The following is a 25540-nucleotide window of genomic DNA, read 5'->3' as shown; positions in this document are numbered from 1 at the left end:
GAGAAAGGATACCACTACACCAAGTGTTTCCAGGGCTGTTCTCTGCGCTCAGTCCCTCTCCCAGATGTGTGCATTTCGCTCCCCTCTGCCTGGTCGCAGTCCCCACTGTCTCCTCCAGGATGCTGCACTGTCCCTGCAGCCTGTCTGGTCTCCTCGGGTCCATTATCCACACAGCAGCCGGAGTGAGTGTTACAAAATGCACATCTGAGCTAGTCCCTGTCCTCCTTCAAACCCTCCAATAATGTCTCCTCACTCTTAGGATAAAGATCAAAACCCTTAAAGCAGTCTACAAGGCCCTTCCGGGCATAATGCTCCCATGCCCACCCCTCGGCTGACTCTCCTGTCTTTCGCCTCCTCACCCGCCAGGTTCCTGCCACACGGGTCCCCTCTCAGTTCCTCAAACATTTTTTCCCACCCCAAGCTTTGTACATGTTGTTCCCTCGGGCTGCAATGCTCCTCTCCCCTAGCTGCAGGATGATTCCCAGTCATCCCGTAGATGTCACTTTCTACAGGAAGCCTTCCCTGATCATCAACCCTCCACACTGATCACAGCTTCTCTGCACACTGCCCTTTCCCTCTGTAGAATTTATTACAGTTAAAACTGGCCATTCTCGAGAATGTAAGCTCCTTGTGGGCAGAGTCAGGTCTGCTCTTGCTCACTGGTGTGTCCCCCATCCCCCTGACCTCCACCATGACAAGAACCTGGGGCATGGTGAAGGTGCACAATACATAAACAATTTGCAGTCTACACTAATGCTATTTTCCCTTGATGCCTCTCCAGTGACTCCTGCCCTTTGCTCACGGCTGCCCACCTTCTGCTGCTGACAGTGGGCTGGTCACTAAGTCCCCGCTGTCAGCTCATGGCCCGTGTGGGCTGTGCTGCATGTCTGTCCCCTGGCTTGGATGGCTTCTCTGCTCCAGCTTCCCTGTTTTACTCTCCTCCCTGTCCATCCCCTTAGACTATCCTTCCTGTAGCTAACCTGGCCCTCATCCAATGCCTGCTATCTGGGGCCCTAGATAAGCAAACTCCACTCTATGCTTCACATGTTTCTGTCCTTACAAAGAACCCAGCACAGCATCCTGTACAACAAATGTGTTTCTTGGTCCCTGCCGCCCATTCAGCATTCTCTATAAAAAAATCACCTGAATGGGTCAGCCTTTACACAGAAGAGGCGGTGGAAGGAGGGTCTCATGATCTCCATGGGGGTTACCCTTCCTCACACCTAGGAAACAAAAGGGGTTCTAATTCCCAGCCTGGGTTTTCCAGGGCAGTCAGGATTGCCAGAAGACTCTGATAGTTAGATTTAGCAGGATCATGGAGTCCTGAGGTTGGAAGGGTAAAGAGTCCCCTCTGAGCCTCTCCGATGGGCAGCTGCTGGACCCTCCTGGGGCTGCCATCCCCTCATCGAAGGCAGCCTATTTCACTTTCATCACCAGCAAGTTCTTCCTTCCCGGAGCCACAATCCAGCTCCTTTTACTTTCTTCATATCTGGCCTAGGCCTGCCCGTCACAGCAACCCAGAACAAATGCTTACCTCTCCAGAGGCAGCAAGTCACAAAATCCTCAGAGGACCCAGTGCAGAAGGCACAGCAATCCCCATTTTACAGAAAGAGAAACAAGGGCTCAGAGAGGGACTTGCCCGAAGCCATTAGGCTTCGAAGCAGGTCAGAGCGCATTCCTGACATCCAGGGGAGGGTGGGGGAGGGCAGGGACTCACACATTGGTGGTGAAGACCCCGTAGATGAGGTCCTGCTCCGGCAGGTGGAAGGCACTCTGCAGCTCGTTGTAGTAGAAGGGGACCTCGCCCGGGCGGGAGCAGTTGAGCCGGGCCTTCATGAACGTGGTCCAAGTGTCCTCCAGCAGGAACCGGCCCCCCATGTCGTTCTTGCACACGCGGGCCACCCGAGAGTACACGGTGCGTCCACAGTCATGCTCCACCGCGTTCTCCCGCAGCAAGAAGTACGCGAACAGCCCGATATCATAGGCTGCTACAAAGTTTGGCTCTGGGGGCAGAACAGGAATAAGGGGTGGGTCAGGCCAGGAGGGAGGAAGGGGGCAGAGCTGGGAGTACTTGACTACTTCCATTTCCTCAGATGGGCATCCTGACAACCCCCCACCAGCTTGGTGACCTGGGGGCTCTAACCCTGTTCCCACCTCCAATGCAAAGTGCAGTTATAGTAATAGTTAACACGGATGACTGAGCACTCACTGTGTACCAGACACTGTTATAAGTACTTTATATGGATTAACCCGTTTGATCCTCTTAACAAGCTATGAGGTATATACTATGATCGTCCCCATATTACAGATGAGACCATTGTGGCACAGAGAGGTCAAGTACTTGCTCAAGGCCACACAGCTCATTAGTGGAGAAGCAGGGATTCAACTCCAAGGGGCAAGAAACTCAAATCACCCTCCTCCAATCTCTTCTTTCCCATAACCTTTCCTCCTCATCAATTTCTAACTCCTTCTCTCCCTTCGTAGCCTGCCCTCTATCTGCTCTGGGTCCTCAGGACATCTGTGATTTCATCCACAGTCCCTCTCCAACATGCTGTGGTCCTTGGGCGACCATCTGCCCCACTCTGGTTGGGCAGGAAGGAAACTGATGGGGGTCAGGGTGGGCTGGCTGGCTTAGGACCAGGGGAGCCCCCCGGGCTGGATCTCCTTACCATTGAGCCACTTGGAGTTATACTGGGCGGTACGAAGCGGTGGCCTGCTGCCCAGGCTGCGGTAGATGGCGGGGTCCCGACCTGAGAAGTCGATGACCGTGGCTGCGTAGAGCTCCCCCTGGGAGGAGATGACGGCTGTGGAGTTGTGGCGCGGGTCGTAGGGGCAGCGGGCCACACCGTTGATCTTCTCCACGGTCCGGCTGAGGTTCCCCACCTGGGGATAATGGGGAGATGGGGCACTTTTCCCCAAGACCCTGGGGCTGCCTGTTCTTTCCACCCCAGAGTTTTGTTTCCTCCTGGGTCCCTGGTCTCTCTGGGCCTCTGCTTCCCTCCCCCTCCTCCTCACTGCCCACCCCACAGTCCCTCTGAGGGAGCAGCCATCATGGAGGGGAAGGTGTGCCAAGAGTCAGGGCCCTCCAAGGTGAGGTTGAATTTTGATGAACAGCAAATAATTTTTTAGTGTAAGGATGCCCCAAATCTTGCCTGGGACATACTGATACTAACATACTGTCTGTTTTTTACCTGAAATTCAAATCTAACTGGGCATCCTTTTCGTTTTGGTTTTTGTGTTGAACTGACAGCCCCATTCCAAGGCTGTGTGCCTGAGTGAGAGAAGCTCTTGGTGTCCCCCTCTGTCTGCCTGACGCTGCACAGCCCTCACCTGTCTGCTGGAGCACACTGGGGAGAAGGCATTGGTCCCACACATGAACACTTTCCGGCCAGTGACAATCAGGACTCGCACATAGTTCTGACACTCCTCCTGAAGCAAGAAAGGGGAAGTAATAGAGGCACAAGCTCTCCAGCTGCAGAGCTGTGTGTCTTTCCCTCCTCCACTGCACCGCAAATATTCGAAAGCACTCTTCTCTGCTCCAGATCCACCCCACTCTGAAGCTGAGGTTGCATCTGTGGATGTCTCCCCTCCCCCCCACCTCCCTCCCAGGCCGGCTCCCTGCCTCACCGCCCACTCAGATGCTCAGGCTGCATCCCCACCTGCACCAGGAGTGCCTGGCTCCTCCAGGCTGGGCCTCTCATGCAGGTGGCCTTGTGCCCACACGGTGCCCTTCCATTCCTATAACCACAAGCCTCCCGCCGGCTCTAAGCCAGGCCCCTGGCTGCCAAGGCCACGTACCTCGGTCTTCCCTTTGCTTTGGCAGGAGCGGCGCGTGTCCTCATTGGAGGCCCACTCTGTGGCCTGTGGGAGGAGCATACAGACATCACACGGCTGTGCCACTCAGCCAGAGGAGGCAGCAGCCGTGGCTGGAGAGGACAGAGAGCTGGGAAAGGGCCAGCTACGGCCTGCAGGGTAAGGTTCCTCGCACAATATCCACGTGGACCCGGCAGGGCTGCCAGACTCCTTACCCCGAGACACCCCCTCAGCCCAAAACCCTCCACACCTGCTTGGGTCGGGGAAGTCTGGAGTAAAAACGGCCTTATCCCACATCGTCCCCACGCGGCTCTGGCCTGGGACCTCCCCAGCCCTTCCTTCCCCAGGTTAGCCAAGGAACTTTGGGTGGCCAAGGACCTTCATTCCCACCCCAGGCCCTGAGTGGGAGATCGGAATTGTGCCAGATGTCCCTCGAATGAAATGGGAGGCAGGGAGGGAGGAAAGGCTAGATCGGCCAATCTTAGATACAGGAGATCGATTTCACCTGCCCACTACAACCCTGCAAAGTTCTGCATGACTTGCCGCTGGTATGTGGTAGAGCAGAGATTGGAACCCACATCCCTGGTTCAAAGGCCATGTGTTTTTTTCCTCTTCATCCCACTGTCTCAAGGACCTAGGACTTCCCCTTGCTTACTTGCTACCCTCGTCCCACCTCTGTACAGGCTGCTTCCTTGTTTCCCTGTAGTATCACTCATGCTCTATCGTGGGGTCATGTTTTGGGAACACAGCTTCCACTCAGGGACTCAGAGGACATTGCATGTTCTCCAGTGCCCAGGGCTTTAAGAGAGGGCTGTACCCACCCAGAAAACCCCGTTCCCCTTCATCTACTCTCTGAGAGCCCTCCCAGTCACTGAAGAGCGGCTGGAGGGAGGAGTGATACCCTTCACGTCCAGGCAGTGTCAGCCCTGGAGTGTGGCTCATTATATACTTCTGGGTCACATGTATAAACATGAACTGCCTACCTGTCCTGGGAGAGGGAGCCCTGAGCAAGCAGCTCCTCTATCCAAACGGGCAAACAAAAAAAAAGAAAAAGAAAAAGAAAGAAAGAAAAACAGCCCACCTGCTTTTAATTTCTAACAAAGCTCCTTCTAGGCGTGCAGTCACTGCCTGCCGAGCTCCAGGACCCAGGATGTGGGAGGGGAAGAGGTGCTGGGAGCCAGAGCGGCTGGGCTGCTCTCTGCCGTCCAGACTGCAGCTCACCCACAGCCCCAGGGCGCCTGCCTGGTCGGGCAGTGGGAGGGCTGACTTCTGCAGACCCTGGATTCGGGAACTGGGTGGTGAGTTTGGTCATGCCTCCATCAGGCCGATGACCAGGCTGGGCTCATCCTGCCGTGCCAGGCCTGGAGCTCAGGTCTCTGCTCCCAGACCTTGGAGAAGGGCAAATGACCCCTGGCATCTGGCCACAGAGCCATGGGCTTCTGGCCAGGAACAATGGAGGCATTGTCATACTCAGCACCACGTCAGCTCCAAGACTGAGCCTGATGTGAGAAGAAAGAGGGATATGAACAAGGAAACTCAGGGCCTCTGGGGGCAGAAAAGGGCAATGACCCACATATACTGCAGATGTCCAGGCCTAAAGCTCTGGACAGTGGGTGGCTGCAGGGGGACTGTGTGGACAAAGGGGCCTTGCTGGGGCCTTGGGGTCCCTGAGCACCGGGGCACTTTAAAGGGGTCAGCCTTATTTCTAAGGGGGTGGGAATCCCATTGTGAGGGTTGGGGGCTCGTGGGGGACAGCTGTGTACAATCAAAAGGTGTTAGACAGTCACATGGAGCTGAGCACCAGGACAGGCACTTGACGCACCTCTCTCTTCGTTTTACAGGTGAGGAAAATGAAGCTCAGAGAAGTTGAGCAATTTTCCCAAAGTCACAAAGCTAGTAAGCAACAAACCCAAGATGCAAACCCAGACAGCTGACACTAGAGCTAAGCTCTCTCTGTTACACCCTGCAGCCTCTCACAGTGAGTAGATTTCTCAAACCAAAAGTTAGAACATATGGCCTGAAAAGAACATGTATATTTATAATGATAACAGCACAGAACAGGCTTGAGTCATTTTATTTATTTTTATTTTAAAAATTATTTTTATCAAAATAATGATGCGCAGAGTTGAAAAAGTTAAACAGTATGAAAAAGTAATTTAAGAAGCCCTCAGCAACCGTCTCTTCTCACACCCCAGCCCCATTTCCCAAGGAGACTACTTTAGACTCCTTTAGCTATCTTTCTGTATGTGTTTTTTTAAAATCCAATTTCTCAAAAATATGTGTCAATCTCAGACTTCATCTTCTGACTTCCTGTTACGGAGGTGAAGATTTTTTTCCACTTACCCATCCCCATTCTCCCCCACCCCAAAGCACACATACATTTCCCCTCTCCCTGTCCTCCCGTTATAATTATGTAATATTAATTATTTAATATTTTAATATAATTATTTAATACTTTCAAATCAACACCGGTATTTACTTTATTGTGAATGTGTGAAAATTGTTCACTGCTACCAACTAGAACCCCAGATTTCACTGAATGTAAGACACCATCTATCGTAATAGGAACCATGAAGAAAGAAAACATACTGCCGTACTCCTTTATTACTTAAATTTTTAAAGTAAGCTTATTGGAAGTGCTCTTATATATTAATCTTGTGCACACAAAAAAGAAAAATGTAAGCAAAATTAATTAAATATTCTTAAACCTTCTCTGAATTCAGAGTTCATCTCTTCTGAATCACTTGTCTATTGTCATCAGTGCTCATTTTCTGTTGTTTTGTTTGTTTGCTTGTTTTAGACTATCGTTTTTTGAACCACCCAGGAAGCCAGTGATGCAGCAATTCTTCAAGAGTATTCCTCTCTGGTTTCCAGAATTTTCTTCCAAGTCATTGCCCCCATTCTGCAGGTTGAATGCTGGCACCTTCTTGATCTTACCAGCAGGTGTCCACAGAAGGTTTTCTGACAAACCAGGACTCCTAGTCCCTCTTCATATGATCCTAAAATGGTTTGTGGGCTAAGATATCAATGGGTGGCTGTTGCTGGGTGAGAACACCAGGAATAATGACCAAGTTCACACCTTCACAGGTAGAGACAACTCCATCAGGACTGTGGTCTGGCCAATGGTGACTGTAAGATGCCTTTGACAGAAAGACATGGCCTGACTTCAGACTCAGTAAAATGTGAAAACATATGCCTCTGAGAATCAATGAAATATGCCTATTCTGATGAGGTATCCTTTCTTGACCAACTTTTTGTTTTTCCTGGACTGAATAATTGTCTTGATTTTCTTCATTGGCTTGTTTTACAACGTACCTATCACTGATTTTTCCCTAATGCCCAACAGTCCCTCTCAATATCATCTGCTAACAACTGTACACACAAATGGTTCAGATAACCTATTAATTCCCATTCTCTTCCTCCTGCCAGCCTCCAGCCTTCTGCCCCAGTATGACCTGGTTGCTCTTGAGGTCTCCTGTTTTGCTGTTAACCTGGGACTTACCTCCACTCCTCTCCTGTTTGCTGAATCCTGTGTTTCCCCTTTCTTGAATTACTTGCTTATTTTGGTAGAACACATCTCCAGTATCTTCCTATGAAAAGGAACATGGTAGATCAATTTTTTAAAATTCTTGCATGTCTGATTCATTCTATCTTCATACTTGATTGATCGTTTTGGTATAGAATTCTAAGTTGAAAATAACTTTCACTCAGAATTGTAAAGGCATTTATTCCTCCATTGTCTTCTAGATTCCAGTGTTGCTACTGAGAAGTCTGGTGTAATTCTTATTCCCAATCTTTTGTAGTGATCGTTTCCTTTCTCTTTTTCTCTTTAGAAAAAAAAAGCTAGAAGCTTTTAGAATCACCTTTGATAACAGTGTCCTGAAATTCACACTGATGTGCCTTAGTGCAGGGTCTCTTTTGGGAACTCAGTCAGCCCTTTCAATGTGAAGACTCATCCTCTATTTTGGCAAATTTTCTTATGTTATTTCATCCATAATTTTTTTCTCATTTTTTTCTCTGTTCTCTTTTTTGTAACTCTTTTTTTCTCTGTTTTCCTCATTTTTTTCTCTGTTCTCTTTTTTGTAACTCTTATTAATCCAATCCACTGTTGGCCCTTGTGCATTGATCCTCTAGTTTTCTGTTATTTCTCTCCTGTTTTTCATTTCTTTTTTTTGTCGTTGTTCTAATTTCTGAGAGATTTTTCTTCAACTTTATCTTCTAATCCTTCCATTCAATTTTTATTTCCCCAATCACTTTTTAAATTTTCATTTTTAATTTAATGTTTTATAAACAAAATATATTTTTATATCTCAGAAGATTCTAATTAGTTTTTTAAATTAATTTATGAAGTGTTTTCTTGTATGTCTTGCATTGTCCCTGTTTCTTACAACTTTCTTCATTCTGTTTGCTTGTTTGTTTTGATCTTTCTCTTTCACTGTAGAGGCTTTCCTCAGATGTCTGGTGATTTTTGGCTATTTATATTTAAAAATAAATCACTAACCATTTCCCACTGAAAGGAGCCAAGGTTTCTTGGAGAAACGACTAATTCTAGGTCTGGGGCAGGAAATGTACAAGATGAGCCTAGAATATCTCCTCACACCAAATAGTAAGGAAGTAAAGACCACTAGGGTCATAATGTCATAGGCCCAGGAGCCAATTTGAAGAGGCCCCCTACTGGCGAAAGATGGGATAGTCATGAGAGATAACTGCAATGGGTTGCAACACCCACAATGTTTAAAGCCATAAGTCTGTAATAATAATTAATAATAATAATAATAATAATAATAATAAAATTAAATTAACTGATCATCATTGACAGATACTTCCAAGCCAGTTCATTATTTGAAAACTCGTGAATAAAGACAGAGTATCAAATATTTATCCTGCCTTTTCTATATGACTGTATCATTGAGTAATCAAATAGGAGATGAGGAGAAGTTTCTCCTTGTAGAAGTAGTCTGGCTAATGTACTGTAACACCTAAAGAATTAATGGATCTGGGAAACAATCATCAATGGCTGCTAACATTAAAAAAAAAAACAGAGAAAATCAGACACTACGTACCGCCTAAAAAAGTATACAATAACACCTCTGAAGTAATCTTGCCAGAATCTAAACTAAATAAAGTCTTTAAATCTAACAATCAATACACAGATGATACAGGGAACAGAGGAATACATTAAATTGTACCATTTGGATTACAATCAGCAAAGTCAGTATTGTGGGAAACACTATAGGACATATGACCAGTTTTCTTCAATAAATAAATTGCACAAAGAGAGAAAAAGAAATATTGTTCTAGCCCCGTACCCCATCAGTGCGATTTCACCTTTCCTGGGGTCTCCAAATTGGAGCCTCACCAGTTGGGTCTTTAAAGAAAGGGTCTTAAAGCAGGAGGCATAACCCTCCCAGACTTCAGACAATACTACAAAGCTACAGTAATCAAAGCAACGTGGTATTGGCACAAAAACAGACAGATGGATAAGTGGAACAGAATAGAGAGCCCAGAAAAAAACCCACACTGTAGGGTCAATTAATCTTTGACAAAGGAGGCAAGAATATAAAATGGGAAAAAAGTCTCTTCAGCAAGTCGTGTGCTGGGGAAGTTGGACAGCTGCATGCAAATCAACGAAGTTAGAAGACACCCTTACACCATGCACAAAAATAAACTCAAAACAGCTTAAAGACTTAAACATAAGATATGACACCATAAAACTCCTAGGAGAGAGCATAGGCAAAACATTCTCTGACATAAACTGTACCAATGTTTTCTTAGGTCAGTCTCCAAAGGCAATAGAAGTAAAAACAAAAATAAACAAATGGGACCTACTCAAACTTACAAGCTTTTGCACAGCAAAGGAAACCACAAACAAAATGAAAAGACAACCTACGGACTGGGAGAAAATATTTGCAAATGATGCGAGCAACGAGGGCTTAATTTCCAAAATATACAAACAGCTCATGCAACTCAACAACAACAAAAACCAAACAATCCAATCGAAAAATGGGCAGAAGACCTAAATAGACATTTCTCCAAAGAAGACATACAGATGGCCAATAGGCACATCAAAAGATGCTCAGCATTGCTAATTATTAGAGAAATGCAGATCAAAACTACAACAAGGTACCAGCTCACACCTGTCAGAATGGCCATCATTAAAAAGTTTATAAATAACAAACGCTGAAGAGGGTGTGGAGAACAGGGAACACTCTTACACTGTTGGTGGGAATGTAAACTTGTGCAGCAGCTATGGAAAACGTATGGAGGTTCCTCAAAAAACTAAAACTAGAGTTGCCATATGATCCAGCAATTCCACTCCTGGGCGTACACCCAGACAAAAGTATAATTCAAGAAGATACATGCACCCCTATGTTCACAGCAGCACTATTTACAATAGCCAAGACATGGAAATAACCTAAATGTCCATCAACAGATGAATGAATAAAGAAGATGTGGTATATATAGACAATGGAACGTTACTCAGCCATCAAAAAGAATGAAATAATGCCATTTGCAGCAACATGGATGAACCTAGAGATTAGCATAATGAGCAAAGTAAGTCAGAAAGAGAAAGACAAATACCATATGATATCACTTATATGTGGAATCTAAAATATGGCACAAATGAACATATCTACAATACAGAAAGACTCACAGACATAGAGAATAGAGTTGTGGTTGCCAAGGGGGGTGGGGAGGTGAGGGAAGGAATGGAAGTTTGGGATTAGCAGAGGCAAACTATTATATACAGGATGGATAAACAACAAGGTCCTACTGTATAGCACAGGGAACTATATTCAATATCCTGTGACAAAACAAAATGGAAAAGAATATGAAAAAGTATATATACATGTATAACTGAGTCACTTTGCTGCACAGAAGAAATTAGCACAACTTTGCAAATCAACTACACTTCAATAAAATTTTTTTTAATGAAAAAAAAGGGTCTTAATCTCCCTTTATTGGGGGAGGGGTAAATGGAGGAAGGGATTACTGTGTGGGATGGGACAGGAGATCTGGGTTCTGACCTCTCAATTTAGATAATTTCAACCATTTCCCCCTTTTAGCCTTGTACCTCATCCTCACATTCCACAATATCCAACACCCCAATTTCTGAGGCCTTCTGGGGAACCATCACGCTTCTCTGCCATATATCCCTCTGTAAACTGTTCTGCTCTACTAAATTGGTTATGATTTGCTCCATCCATTTTCCACCTTCCCAGAATACATTAATCTCTTCTCTACTGACATCTCTTTTGTTCTCTCTGTCATTGCAGATCTGTACCTTCTAAAATTTCTCACTGTCCTTTTAGTGAATTTTGTGAAGGAGTGGAGATAAGATGTGTACGATCAATCGGCCATGCAGAATGCCTTAAAGTAGGACTGTCCCAGAAATTCCAGGATGGCAATCTCTAGTAAAGAGAAACTGCGTGGTTTTCTGGTATGGGGAAAGCAGTTGAGACAGCCAGGAACTGGATAATCTCCTTATAGACTCAGCAACTCCCCTGGACACCAGAGACAATGGCTGAACGTTAAAACAGCTGAGCATTAAGTCCACCACTCATCAGAGTTTAGATTTCAAAAAACTATGGAGCTGCCAGCTTAGTCTGGACAACGTGGAGACAACTAGAAAAGAGCTCAGGATCAGCCTCACCATCTGCCCAGGCGCAAACAAAGCCCCATGTGCATCCTGATGCGAATGTGCAGAACAGTCCCCATGTCTGCACATGCAAGACATGTGGCAGCCCAAGATCATAAATCCATTGCAATTAGGCCTCCAGCCACGTCATCCTCTGGAACTGCTCTGGCACAGGTGGCTCGTGAGCTCCTGATTGACAAATCCAAGTAAGCTTATCATTCAGCAGCCCCCTGACACTGTCGACCACTCGCCACCTTTTCTTTCCCACAACCAGTTTATTAAGTTACAGTGACAAATAACAATCACTGGTGAGCTGACTTGGTTTCCCCTCCCCTTCTGCAAGCACGGGCGTGTGCACACACACGCAGGCATGCACGCACTCTGCCCCTCTGCCGCTACCTGCATCTCTCCTCCCTTGTTCCTTAGAGACTTGAGAAGGAAGCTGGGTTTTTCTATTTTCCTTAAGGAAGAGTAGTTTACACAAATTGTTTAATAGGGGTTAGGTACTTAGAAGTCCTTTTAATGGACACTGGTTTGCATAAACTGTTTGCACTTAGATTTTTCTTTAAGGGATGTTAATTATTTAAACTATTAATAAAGCACTGAGGTTTGAGTTTGGTTAAATCATACCCTGGGGCCATGTGGGAGGATCTGTTGGCTGTAATGGAGAGTTATAACTGCGTGTGTGCCCCAGGCAGGATGGAGAGTAAAGGAAGTTGGGCTGGGGAACGGGGAGGCCTTGACCCTGTCTCCTCTTTTCAGCAAAGGGGTGCAGCTCATTTTTAGCACTTAGTTGCTGTGAGTCAATTGTGATAGCAGATGCTGTGGACTGAAAGCTGATAAACAGGAACCCAAAGCCCCAGACAGGGCAATGGAGGAGCGCTCAATGAAGTCCAGCTTTCATGGTCAAAAGGCAGGGCTTTCTCATCAGAGGACAAACCAGGAGACCAGAGGCTGAGGTCGGCCTCCTGCCTGGTCGAGGGGATGCTGGACAGCCCGCTCTAACTTCTCTCTCGTTCCCTTCTCTTTGTGGCTAGGTGGTTCCCCCTGTGGTGGGGAGGTGGGGATGTGACCATGAATTGTACTTATTTATCTCCTTAGTTCTGTTACAAAGAATCCAATCTGAACTCCTGGAGTCAGGCCCTAAGAGACACCCTGGGAAGGTGGTAAAACCAATTCCTGGTGCAGTTGTGGCTGGTCTGCAGAAAAGCCTTCAGAAAAGCCCCAGAGGCCCAGCCCCTGCCTCAATCATGAGTGATAGGGCTGGCAGAAGGTACATTCCCATGGCTGAGACCAGATCCACACGGAGCAGAATGAACCAAACGCCAGGCCTCAGCATCAAGCCGGAGGGTCCTAACATCTGGTAAGGTACGGGACCCAGGACCTGCAGGTCAACTGTCAAGGACACCTGGGGAAGCCAAACCAGTTGGGCAGCATCTACAAAAAAGGCTTTAACATCCTAGAGCAGTGGTTCCTATATCTGGCTGCACAAAGGAATCACCTGGGAGCCTTTAAAAATCCCAGTGCCCGGCTGTACCCTAGAACAGAACCTCTGAGGCATCAGTGCTTTTTAAAGCTCCTCTGGTGATTCTAGGGGGCAACCAAGGGAGAACCAGTGTCTAGAGTCAGGCTAGCTCCAGTCCCATCCTGATTTATGCTACCCAGCTCTGCAAGCCAGAAACCTAGTGGCACCACTGTAGTCCAAGCCTTCGCTAAGCCCTCCAGAGCTGCCACCTTCCCAACTCTAGGGGTCACCTTCACACAGAAGACAATGTGCCTGGTGCTCTGTGGAGCCGTGTGATGCTGTGACGCTGTATGATTCTGCCACCGGAAGATCATTTCCTTTCTTCTCTCCATCCCCACTCTGCTGCCTTAATTCAATTCTCCCCATCAATCACCTGGGTTATTGCCGTTTCTCCCAACCAGTTCCTCTGCTAATCCATTCTCTGCATTGGGCTAGGTGATCTGAACACCAGATCTGTTCATGCCACTTCTCGGCTTATACCTCTTTGCCTTCAAAATAAAATATGGACCCCTCTGCTCAGCCATGAAGACCCTCTGTGACGTAGCCTCTCTCTCTTCCTGGGCCTCATCTCCTACCTTTATCCCACTCCCACCCCATGATCCTGCCACACTGCCCCCCTCGGTGCTCCATGCTATTTCACACCTTGTCGCCTCCTTAGCTGCCTGGCCAAACCCCATCCTTCAAACTGCAGCCCAAGGGCAGCTCTCTGGGAAGACTTTTCAGACCCTGTGGAGCCTGTGGGTTCCTCATGCCTCTGGGCACCTGGCACCTGGCATGCACCCCTTCTTACATGCTTCCCACAGCGCTGCCATTATTTCTGTGCATCTGTCTCTCTTTCCCCACTTTGGCCACTTTACTGTTCCCAGTAGACTTTCATTTGCAGACCATGGGAACTTAATAAAAAGCCAACTGCCTCCTGAGCACAAGGCAGGACCCTTGGATCCACTTCCTCCCACCCACTTTGGACCATCTCTGCACTGGCTGCCCCCAGGCCCTGACCTGCAGGGTTTGGCATCTTGACTTCATTTCCCATGGAAGTCACTTGGAAACTAGGCTCTGGCTGGGCTGCTTGTGACCGAGCAAGCTGGCAGGACATGGGATGCTACCTCTGGGAATTTACTCCACCTTGCTCCAGCCCAGGCCCCAGGAACATGTCCCATCCAGGAAAGGGAATCATTTATGATCTCTTATGTGCTTGCTCCTTCAGGCAAGGGACAGAGCCTGATTCACCTTTGGATCTCAAATGCCTAGTACCATGCCTGGGACTGGACCCAGCATTTAGTAGGTATTCCATAAATGTTTGTTAATGTTTATTAATGTTTATTAAAAATGGATGAATGGAATTTCTTTTCAATTTCCCCTAGTTCTTCCTGGCTCCTCCTTTCGGATGGTCATACCTTTTCTGCTCCCTGTGGAGCACCTCCTCTGTGGCAACCAGCTGCAATGGCCCCTGGGGTCTAGACCCAGGTGCAGCTAGAAGAAACTAGACCAGAGTGTCACACTAGCTCACCAAGGAGGTCTCCCCTTCCCCAACTGCCCTTTGTTGTGAAACACTACACCAAATAGCCCAGGCCCTGACTAACTCCTTGTACCATTCTCTAATTAGGTTCTGTGTATCACACATCATCTTTTCCTGGCTGTGCTGTGAGAGAGGCCAGAGACTCTGCTTGTCTTATAGCCCCTCCTCCCCCAGCTCACTTTTGATACACAGCAAGTGCTCAAGCAACACTTGATCACTGGAGACCAGCAAGCCTCCCCTGGACACAGGAACTGAGGCCCTCCCCTCATTGACAAAGAGATGGCCTTCCTTTCTCTAGAATGTCCAGCCTCTGCAGAGATGATATGGCATCTGTTTCTCAATCTGGGATAAATGTTCTGGATCAAGGAGTCCCATCAAAGTGCCTCCCAAAGCACTTAGGGAATTATGCTGGGGGAGTCCTTCTTGGCAGCAGATAACAAATCAATCGCAGCTCAGTGAAAATGCTGAGCTACAATGGGATCACTCAGGCCAGGCTAAGAAAGGAACCAGGGACACCCTTTCCCTCGAGGCCCAAACCCAGAGACCCTCCTGTGGATTTAGCAGCTGGACTTAGCATGACCAGCCGTTCCAGTTTGCCCAGTACTGTACTGGTTCTAGTGAAAGTCCTGCGTCCTGGGACCCCTCAGTCCAGGCAAACAGGAGCACCTAGCTCCTGTCCTCACAGCGCAGGAGCCCTGAGTGTGCCCCCATGTTCCTGTGGCCGCGCCCCCACTTCCAAATATCTTCCCAGCCATTACCCCGACCGCCGGTGTGAGCCCACAGCCAGTGAAAAGAACACAGGGCTCCTGTTTTCAACCTTGGGGGTTCAATTCTGAATCTCGCTCCTTGTGCTGCCCTGGCCCCAGCCCCCAAATACCAGGGAAATTACAGGGAAGGGAAGCAAATGTACCTGAAGGAGGGAGACATTGGCAAGGCTGAGTCTGAAGAGGTAGTTCCTGTGAAAACAGAAACAGAGATGGTAAGTCAGGCCGGTTCTGCAGGTAGGTCTCCAGGAACAGCTTCGGCTCCTGCCTCGTGGGGTGCCAGGACTGGGTGCCGACTGCAGACGGCTGCCAGTGGGCCGACCCCAGGGAGAGCTCCACCTCCGTGTGCTCATTTAATCTGCACTGCCACGCCGGGAGTAGAAAGAAAACTCCATTTTACAGACGAGGAAACAGTTTGGGTAAATGGCCCAAATCATAGAGATAGTAAGTGCAGGAGGTGGGATTGAAACCCAGACGCATCTGCCCCCAAAGCCCACGCTGTCTCTGTTCCCTGCCACCCCAGCAGGCCCAGGGCAGAGCCTCCCACACCCCTTTCCCAACCGTGGAATCTGTTTCTGTTCAACATAAAGCCTCATGGAGCTCTTGTGGGGACCCAGGCAGGTCATCTTCTTCCTTCCCTCGACTACCTCCCTGACCCACTTCCCCTCCTCAGACAGGCCAGCCATCTGTCCTGGCTCCACGGCCTGGGCCCCTGGGGTCCTGTCTGCTTCCTCATCTCCCGCAGTCCCTCCTGCGGTCAGTGACTCTGGATCTGACCTTTCCACGGCCACCTCCCTGGACCAGCCTGTCTCCTCTTGCCCAAACTGCCCCTCTGCCACCTCGTGGCTCCTCTCTTCCACATCGCCACCTGCACGGGGCTGCCAGATTCACCCTCCTCAAACGCTGCTTTCATCATACCAGCCTGCTGCTCGAAAACCTTAAATAAGGAAACTCATATCCACACGAAAACCTGCACACGGATGTTTATAACAGCTTTATTCATAATTGCCAGAACTTGGAAGCAACCAAAATGTCCTTCAGTAGTTGCGTGGATAAACTGTGGTGCATCCAGACAATGGAATATTATTCAGTGTTAAAAAGAAATGAGCTATCAAGCCATGGAAAGACGTAGGGGAAGCTTAAATACATATTACTAAGTGAAAAAGGCCGATTTGGAAAGGTTATATGCTGTATGATTTCATTATATGATATTCTGGAAAAGGCAGAACTATGGAGACATTAAAACAATCAGCGGTTGCCAGGGGGTGGGGTGGCGGCGGGGATGAACAGGCAGAGCACAGGGGATTTTTAGGGCAGTGAAACTACTAGGTATGACACCCTAATGATGAATACATGATATTATACATTTGTCCAGACCCACAGAATGTACACCACCAAGAGTGAACCTTGAGGTAAACTCTGGGCTCTGGGTGATGATGATGTGCCAGTGTAGGTTCATCAATCGTAACAAATGCACCTGCGGTGGAGGCTGCTGGTGGTGAGGGAAGCTGGGCCTGTGTGGGGCGGGGGTGCCTATGGGAACTCTCTGTACCTTCCTGTCAAGTTTGCTGCCAACCTAAAACTGCTCTAAAAAAATAAAGTCTTAATTAAAAAAAAAAACAAAAACCTTAAATAATAGTAATGATGATACCATCACTACTATGACTATCACCCACTTACTGAGCGCTCATGGTGTCAGGCGCTGCTGAAACTGCTTTGCACAGACTCTGGAGCCACAAGGCACTACGCGTGAACTCGGAGGGTGGCAGGACCCCCGGGTCAGAGAGCCACATGAAAGTGATTGCAGGTTCAGAGTAGCCCCTGTGGCAGAGGCAGAGAGACTTCCAGCTCAGCCACTTGCTGGGGGCCTTCTGAGGGGCTCAGTGTCCGCATCTGTAAAATGGAGAAACTAATGCCTGTCATTCTTATTTCATAGGGCCATGGAGACAGAGGAATGGTGTGACGCATGTGAAAGGCTTTATTAATGTCAAACAGATGTAAAGTTTGGGTTTTCCCTAAGATTTTTCTTTCCTTCTTACATCTTCTTCTGGCCATTCCTCTTGGTTCCTGAAGTTTTCAGGAATGATCGCTTTAGAAAGTTCTGGCCCACCTTAGCTGTGCTGAGAAATGAGGGGAAAGGTTGTAGAGTGGGTCAGAAAGAGAGGGAGAGGCCCTGCTGAATGAATCCAGGGGCCTGAAGGAGACACCTCTGGCTCTGGGTCCAGGACCCACTCGGCTGCTTTTCTGTCCTGGTGGGCCTCACTAGGGGACCTTGGCTCCAGGCCTCTGAGGTAGCTCCCCAGGCCCCTCCTCTGCCCCCACCCTCCCAGCCTGGGGACGGATGGGCTCCAGCTTAAGGCTCTGCCCCAGCTGTCTGCTCAGGTAACACAGACGTCTGCTCACAGCTTTAAAAAATTAGGGGAAACATTGCATCACTTTATTCATTTTTATCTCAACAAAAATCATTCATCACAACATCGAAGTCTGCTTCCCTGGGAGATAAGAACAGAGAGAAATCTCTGAAGCTTGACCCATCCTAAACCCCTTACGCAACAAGGCGGGGTATAAATGAATAAAAAATTTCCCTGGCCTGAATTCCAGAGGGGTCACAGAGAAGGGGGAAAATGTCAGGGAGAAGAGAAGGAGGAAGGAAAGAAGCTCCAAGAGAAAGGGGGAGAAGGAAGAAGCTGAGGACCCACTTCATTTGCTGTAAGCGGTGCAAGGGACCCGGTCCAGGTTTTCCCCCGGTTCTCTGTGGACATAGCCAGGCTCAAGGACCCAGGCAAAGGGATGTCTCCCCTCACCCGCATGTGGGGGAGGAAGAGGATCAGGAAGAGCAGTGTGAGCACAGGCAGGTGACTCAACCCTCCTGCGTTTCAGTTTCCTGGTCCATACAATGGGGATAATCATAGAACCTACTGCCTGGGGTTACCGTGAAGATGACATGACTTATTACATGCCTGATTTACTATACATTTTAGACGTTTTACTATACATTTGGTACACAAAATAGTGCCTGGCACATGGCAGGTGCAGAATGAATGGCAGCTTTCAAAATGCTTCCACAAGGTTCAGAGCAAAGGCACCAGGATTTTTAAAATTTATTTATTTATTTATTTATTTATTTATTTATTTATTTATTTATTTATTTATTGTCTAGTTGATTTACAATATTACAGTAGTTCCAGGTGTACAACATAGTGATTCAGTTTTTTTTTTTTAATTAATTTATTTATTTTTGGCTGTGTTGGGTCTTCGTTTCTGTGCAAGGGCTTTCTCTGGTTGTGGCAAGCGGGGACCACTCTTCATCGCGGTGCGCGGGCCTCTCACTGTCGCGGCCTCTCTTGTTGCGGAGCACAGGCTCCAGACGCGCAGGCTCAGTAATTGTGGCTCACGGGGCCAGTTGCTCCGTGGCATGTGGGATCTTCCCAGACCAGGGCTCGAACCCGTGTCCCCTGCATTGGCAGGCAGATTCTCAACCACTGCGCCACCAGGGAAGCCCCGTGATTCAGTATTTTTATAGTTTATACTCCATTTAAAGTTATTATAAAATATTGGCTTTATTTCCCTGTGCTGTACAGTTTATTCTTGTGGCCTATACACAGTAGTTTCTCTTAATCCCCTACTCCTATCGCCCCCCTCCTTTCCTCTCCCCACTGGTAACCACTAGTTTGTTCTCTATATCTGTGAGTCCGTTTCTGTTTTGCTATATTAATTCATTTGTTTTATTTTTTAGATTCCACATATAAATGATAACATTCGGTGTTCGTCTTTCTCTGTCTTACTTATTTCAAAGGCATCAGGATTCTAAAAACTACATATGTAAAGCTGGTGGACACTGAATCAGGTGGAAGGATGGCATTAATGTCAGCTTCCTGACTGCAGTGTTGTATTATGGTTATGCAAGATGTTACCACTGTTGGGGGGGAACGGGGTGAAGGATATAAGGATGCGATCTCTGTATTATTTCTTACTTCTGCATGTAAATCTACCATTATCTCAACATAAAAAGTAAAACAATGATTCTCTTTGCTGGGAAAATAAGGTCCACACTCTTGTATACTTGCATATGTAGAGATTACTTTGGAGAGGACATGCAAACTCACCACAGGGCATGCCTCCAGTGAGGGGTCCTGCTTGGTGTATAGCGGGCTGGCCCTGCTTTTCACTTTTGTACCTTCTGAATGTTATACCATAACACATATCACTGATGCAAAATAATAAGTTAATTTCAAAATTAAAATAATAAAATGCATCCTGCCCCAGCTTCTTTTTTTTTTTTTTTTTAATAATGAAGCTGCTTTTCTTTCTTTCTTTCTTTCTTTTTTTTTAATTTAGGGAAGGCTCTTTTATTTATTTATTTATTTTTATATTTATTTTTGGCTGTGTTGGGTCTTCGTTTCTGTGCGAGGGCTTCCTCTAGTTGCGGCAAGTGGGGGCCACTCTTCATCGTGGTGCGCGGGCCTCTCGTTATCGCGGCCTCTCGTTGCGGAGCACAGGCTCCAGATGCGCAGGCTCAGTAGTTGTGGCTCACAGGCCCAGTTGCCCCGCGGCATGTGGGATCCTCCCAGACCAGGGCTCGAACCCGTGTCCCCTGCATTAGCAGGCAGACTCTCAACCACTGTGCCACCAGGGAAGCCCCCGCCCCAGCTTCTTAATAGCCCTGTGATGTTGGCAGCATCACATAACCTGGACTTTACAGATGAGGAAACTGAGGCTCACAGGTCAAGACCACCCAGGACAAGAATGCAGCTCATCTGGTCCAGAGCTCTGTCCTCGACTTGCCTCCTTTTCACGTGGCAAATGAAGGGGTGGGGCCACTCAGGAAAGCCCAGAAGTCAAGGATGGTCAGCTACACAGTGGAGCCTGGAGGCATCCAACCCAGTGGCCGTCCTCCCTCACCCCAGACCTGCTGAATCAGAACCCCTGGGGCGGAGAGCTTCTGAAAAACACCAGTGCAGTTGGAGGTGGTAACGTGGGTTGGCAGAAAAAACTCTAGCCCTGAGGTTAGGGGACCTGGGTTCTCGTCCCCAGATTCTGTTGTCATCTTGCTACGTGGTCTTGGGAAGGTCACCTTCCCCACTCCAGCCTCTGCTTCCTCATGTTTAAATCGAGGACAGTTGGATTAGGCCAGTGATTCTGAAACTCCAGTGTGCATCAGGCTTACCTGGGGCACTTGTTAAAACACAGGTTGCTGGGCCCCACCCCCAGAGTTTCTGACTCATCAGGTCTGGGGTAGGGCCCAAGAATTTGATTTCTAACGAGTTTCCCAATGCTACCGATGCTGCTATTCCCACTGGAACAGACCATCTCTAAGCTCCCTTCCCTACCAGAGCTGACGGTCTATGATTTTGTGAGGATTCTCTCCTCCTACTCCACTCTGTAAAGTCTCTACAAGTCCTCCCTAGAGTGTATTATCCCTTGAATACCAGGCCTGGGCAGTGGGGCTAACTGATATCAGGCAACAGGGAGGTGAGGTCCTTCATAAAAGAAGCACATGGCCTGTGTCCCATGTCCCAGGTGCAGGCAGCCAGCCGGCCAGCAGGGGGCTCCTGGGCACCTTCTCTGCATGGAGCTCCCAGGGAGGACACCAGCTAGGTAGGTCCTGGCAGGATGGCAGGGACAGGGGCTAGGAGGTTGCTAGCGGGCATTCCTGCCCTTAATAACTGCCAGACACTGAGGAATGTGGCTTGCTGAGATCTGGAGGTCACTTCCTTCCCACCTCCCCCCACCCACCCATCCACTGCTTCCTTTTCTGGGGGACAGACATTCAGACACAGAGAGGGCCTGGTAGGGTGGAACAGGAGCCCAGGGTGAGGGTCTGCCCACAGAGGGTCATCCCAAATAATATTCCCTCCACTCAATTCGCTTAGAATTGATCCCCCAGTCCTGGCCCCAACCCTCCTGTACCTCATTACCTGGCTCCCACGATGAGCTGGTTTCTGGAAGGATCCAGAGCGAGCTGGGAGAAATCTTGGGCTCCAGGGTAGGTGAAGTTAGAGACCCATGGCTTCAGATCTGGGGGAGGGAGAAGCAGTCATTCGGTTACTGTTGGCCCAGGGGCTCCCAGCTGCACCAGCATCGGACCCAAGAACGGAAGGGCTGCAGTGAGGCAGGGGCACCCCGGAGACCTGGGTTCTACCTGCCCACCTCTGTGAGCAGCCGGCTGGGGGACAGGGAGTGGGGGTGGTGTCACTGCTCCTGCTTTGTTCCCTAGCTCAGAGAAGGGCTCCACCCACCCCCTAGCTGCGCAAAGGGATACCTGTAATCATCCTTGACCCCCCGAGACCCTCACCAGCCACACCAAACACACTGGCAAATCCTGTCCGTTCTCTGAAATCCATCCATCTCGCCCTCCGCACCCTATCCCCCAGCCAAGCCACCATCATCTCTTGCCTGGACTGGTGCCAACAGCATCCTAACTGGCATGGCTTCCACTCTCGCCCCTCCAGCCCATTTCCCACACAGCAACAAAGTGATCTCTCTAAAATGCAAAGCTGGTTATGTCACTCTCTAGCTTGGAACTCTTTAATAGCTCCCAGTTTCCTCCAGGAAAAGTCCCAACTCCTTTTGGTTCTGGCCCCACTGTCCTCCCAAGTAGAATGAATGCCTGGCACATTAGTGATCTAGTGATCCACTGAAAGAATGATGCTTCTGCTTATACATTCCCCCTTAAACCCTCCACTCCAGCCACACTCAACCAGAACACAGTGCACATCTCCAGATCTATCCTGCAGGAGCCTGCAAACCTTTGCAATTCTATTCTTCCTCAATGGAACAGTTCCTGTTTGTCCCCGTCCCCACCCCACCTCCTCCAAGAAGGCCTCCCTGACTCCCCCACACAAGGTGACCGGCTCCTATAGACCTCTTCTTGACTGCCATCAAAGCTCCTATCTCACTGGGTGTCTAATCTGGTAGTTTGCCCTGGGGGACAGGGAAAATCTTGCTTCTCGGAGCTCTAGCCTCCGCCCAGCACCTGCACCTGGAAGTATTTGAATGAATGTATGAATAATCGTCAACTCCCTTTTGTACAAGAAACCTCAGGTTTTCAGACAAGACTCCACAGAGGTGGAAGAAATGGAGGGTGGGTGGGCAGTGCCCATCTCTGTCTCCAAGAAGGATCTTCCCAGCCAAGGCCAAAGTCTTTCATGGGGACCAGGTGGGCAGAGGAGACCTCGAAGCCCTCTGGATGGATGGGGCAGTGGTCTGGAGAGGGTACACCTGGGGAACAGTGCCCAGCTGACTTTCCCTCCAAATGGACAACCACTTCCCCCATCTTGGCTCACAGCCCCTTAACAGCTCTCCTTCAGCCCCTTCCTCATGGATGTGAGGGAACTGACCAGTAAAGAGAGAAAGCTGTGGGGCAGAGGAACTTTCACGCCGATAGGGTAAAGATGAGGGGAATGTGAGGAGGGAGGCCCTGAGATTTCTTCCTCACGGTGTATTAGTAACTGGCTCCCAGAAGGCTCAGAGTAGTGTGTGTCTCTGTGTGTGTGTGTGTGTGTGTGTGTGTGTGTAATCCAAGGGAAATAAATCAGTGCTCATTATCCCTCCACTACAGAGTAAAAGCAGCCCTTCATTTCTGCATGGCAGGCAAACACTTAATCGCTCCCTGGAGAACTGAAGGTTTTGCGAGTTGGATGTTTTTCAGAAAACTGTGATATGCACGATTAAAAAAAAGAAGAAAGAAAAACTGCAGCAAAATGAAGCAAATCCTTTGTGTCTGCCTCTGCCCTCAGCAGGTGACTATAGGTTGGCAAGAACCACCACGAAGTTGCAATGGCATTTGGGTGATCACAGTATAAGGAGTGGATCTGGAGTCAGGTAGGCCAGGTTTTTAGCTGACCTCAGGGCCGCTCTCAGAAACCCTGATAGGATATCATGGTACATTAGAGACTAAGCCAAGGGTCCTCCTTCTCCAGGAAGGCTTCCTGGATTATAACCTCTCCATCCTGATCTTATTTTGTTCCATATTCTCTCCACCCTTCGTGTTCCATTCACACTGCACGTTTTTGTCACTCTGAATGTGCTCATCTGTTTTCCGGGTGGGGTATGTGTATGTGTGTGTGAGAGGGGTTGCCATCCCCAGCATACTGGGTCTCTCCAATAGTAGCAACCGGCTTGCACTTTAATCCCCTTCTTCCCTTCTGACAGGGGTATTCCAGATGTGGGCAGCTGAACAGGGGAAGACGTGGCATGACTGGTCTGCGGCAAACCAGGAGAAACTCCATCTGGAGATAGCTCAGCTCAGCCTTCATTCCAGCCCTTTCCTGGGGTGAAGGGAGAGGAAGAGGAAACAGGGCAGGAGCCAGGATGACAGTGGGAGGTGGGGGTGGAGGAGGGGGGGCGGTCCCTTCCAGTTTCTGTCCCTCTTCCTTACCCCGAAGTGACTGACAAGGGCAAGGGGGAAGGGGCAAGGGGGGAGATGCAGTGGGCACAGCGCGGTGATCCTGGGGGAGCTGTCTTGGGAAGGGAGCCAGATTCCTCTTATTACACAGGCAAAGAGGACCAGAGGGAAGGCTGTTGTTAAAACACCGAGCACGTTCTGAGCTCCGTGTGCAGTGAACGCTTTGGACAGTGACTTTAAGAGAAAAATGACATTCTCCATGACGTGCCTGTGATTTTAATTATAGTCAATTCAATTACCCACTTTGTGGATTAACCACTGCCAGTGTTAACCCCATACTGGCTTCTCCCCACCACCTAGAAAGGCCAAGCTGTGGCAAAAGGAATAACGTTTAGGCCAGAGGGAAACACAGATGGATCCCCTTAAAAGAAACCCATAGGAGAAAATTTAACCTTACAAAACAGAAAAACGTCTGTCAGATTCTGCAATTGGCAGCTCCTCTGGGGTATTTAGGGGTTATTCACAGATCAGCCAGGTGTCAGGGGAGAGGGAAACTCACAGCTACAGGGTTAGAAGCCTACTCAACTGTCAGAAGTAAAATGTAACATCTGGAAGCTGGGGGTTGGTGCGGGGCTGGATTATGGCAGCTTCTCTGGAACATGGCATCACCCAGAACATAGTCACCCAACATGAATGGAGTCCCTAGTCTGTGCCCAGCAGAACTAAAGGATGTGGGGAGACAAGAGGGCCAGCCCTCATCCAGGACTAACTGCACTGGGGGACCAAAAGGAGCGACATTTAAGGAACAACAGGGACACGAGTACTCAAAGGAAACTTCTTCACCTCTGAGGCCCCGCAGCATCCAGCTCCGTGCCTGGAGTCAGGTATTGGGTCAGGGGCCCAAGAAAAATTTGGCCAATAGACAGGAAAACCCAAAGCCATCAGAAAGAGGGAACGGGTGAATTTTGGGGAAGCCAGGAGGCCTGAGGAGGAAAAACAGAGATGACTCCCGTCTCCAGGGCTGTCAGTCTATGACGGACCATCTCTGCTCACCTGGGACTCATGGGATTTCTTAGTCACTCTGTGTCAACTGCCTATGTCACTCTGAGCCTCATTCCTTCCTTCTGAAAGGGGGCGGGGTGGGAAGTCAGTTTCATTCAAGTAATTTACAGCTGAAGATCAGAAATGGTGTCAAGGAAGCCAGGCTTTCAAGGAACACATCTTCCACCTCTCCACCCTCCTCCCATCACCAGCCAGTTTGTTCCAGTACAGACCAGCCTGGCTGGGTGACAGGGATTTCCCTGCTCTCCTTCCATTGTCCATGGCCCCCAGGATCAGCCAGGCCAACTGTGCCCCAGCAAAGCCCCTGAGAAGAAAGGTTTCATTAGGAGCTGCCACAGGCGGCCCCCGCATGAGGAGGACACCCTCAGAATTCTGCTCCTTGGTCCCTCCCTTCAGTGACAGCCTCCGGGAGCCATCAGAAGTCGGAGAGTGTGCGTGCGTTTTGTAGGTTTAAGGACATTACTAATTTGCTTTAATCCACTTAAGCCTTCGAAGCCTCAGATCCCAGCTCAAACAAGACAGCTCGGAGAAGACAGCTGGAAACCCTCCTCCCCGAGACAGGAGGCAGCCCACAGCTGGGAATCCCACACATCTGAAACGCCTCCAGCCTCCCCACCTCGCTGCCCCAACTCCTATCCATACTGCCTTCCCCACCCCCCGAATCCCATGCCCGCCTCGGTCTTGTGGATTCATTTCTCCACTCTGGTTTCCATCTGGCCCCTCTCAGCTGGCTGTGTGGAATCGCAGAGGATGGGCTGCTGTGCATCTGACGGTGGAGCGCCTGGTCCCTTTGCGGCGGGGGGTGGGAAGAGCCCGGGACGGAGTCAGGAGGCGGATACGGAGACCTGGCTCTGACAAGTCCCTCCAACCG

General features: G+C 48.9%; 1 protein-coding gene across 2 annotated transcripts in view; it reads right to left on the bottom strand.

Annotated features, from left to right (window-relative positions):
• Positions 1–25540, bottom strand: part of SEMA5B (semaphorin 5B) — a 41921-nt gene that overhangs the window by 15270 nt on the left and 1111 nt on the right. For both annotated transcript variants that reach the window (XM_068545500.1, XM_068545499.1), the window contains exons 2-7: positions 21179–21278; positions 15407–15452; positions 3799–3861; positions 3331–3429; positions 2670–2883; positions 1718–2003 (exon numbers count right to left, since the gene is read on the bottom strand). In XM_068545500.1, coding sequence (XP_068401601.1) covers positions 1718–2003; positions 2670–2883; positions 3331–3429; positions 3799–3861; positions 15407–15452; positions 21179–21278 — 808 coding nt within the window. The remainder of the gene's footprint in view (positions 1–1717; positions 2004–2669; positions 2884–3330; positions 3430–3798; positions 3862–15406; positions 15453–21178; positions 21279–25540) is intronic.

This window comes from Eschrichtius robustus, chromosome 6 (genome assembly GCF_028021215.1).
Source record: "Eschrichtius robustus isolate mEscRob2 chromosome 6, mEscRob2.pri, whole genome shotgun sequence".
In the NCBI taxonomy this organism is placed as follows: domain Eukaryota; kingdom Metazoa; phylum Chordata; class Mammalia; order Artiodactyla; family Eschrichtiidae; genus Eschrichtius; species Eschrichtius robustus.
This window is presented reverse-complemented; position numbering and strand designations above follow the sequence as displayed.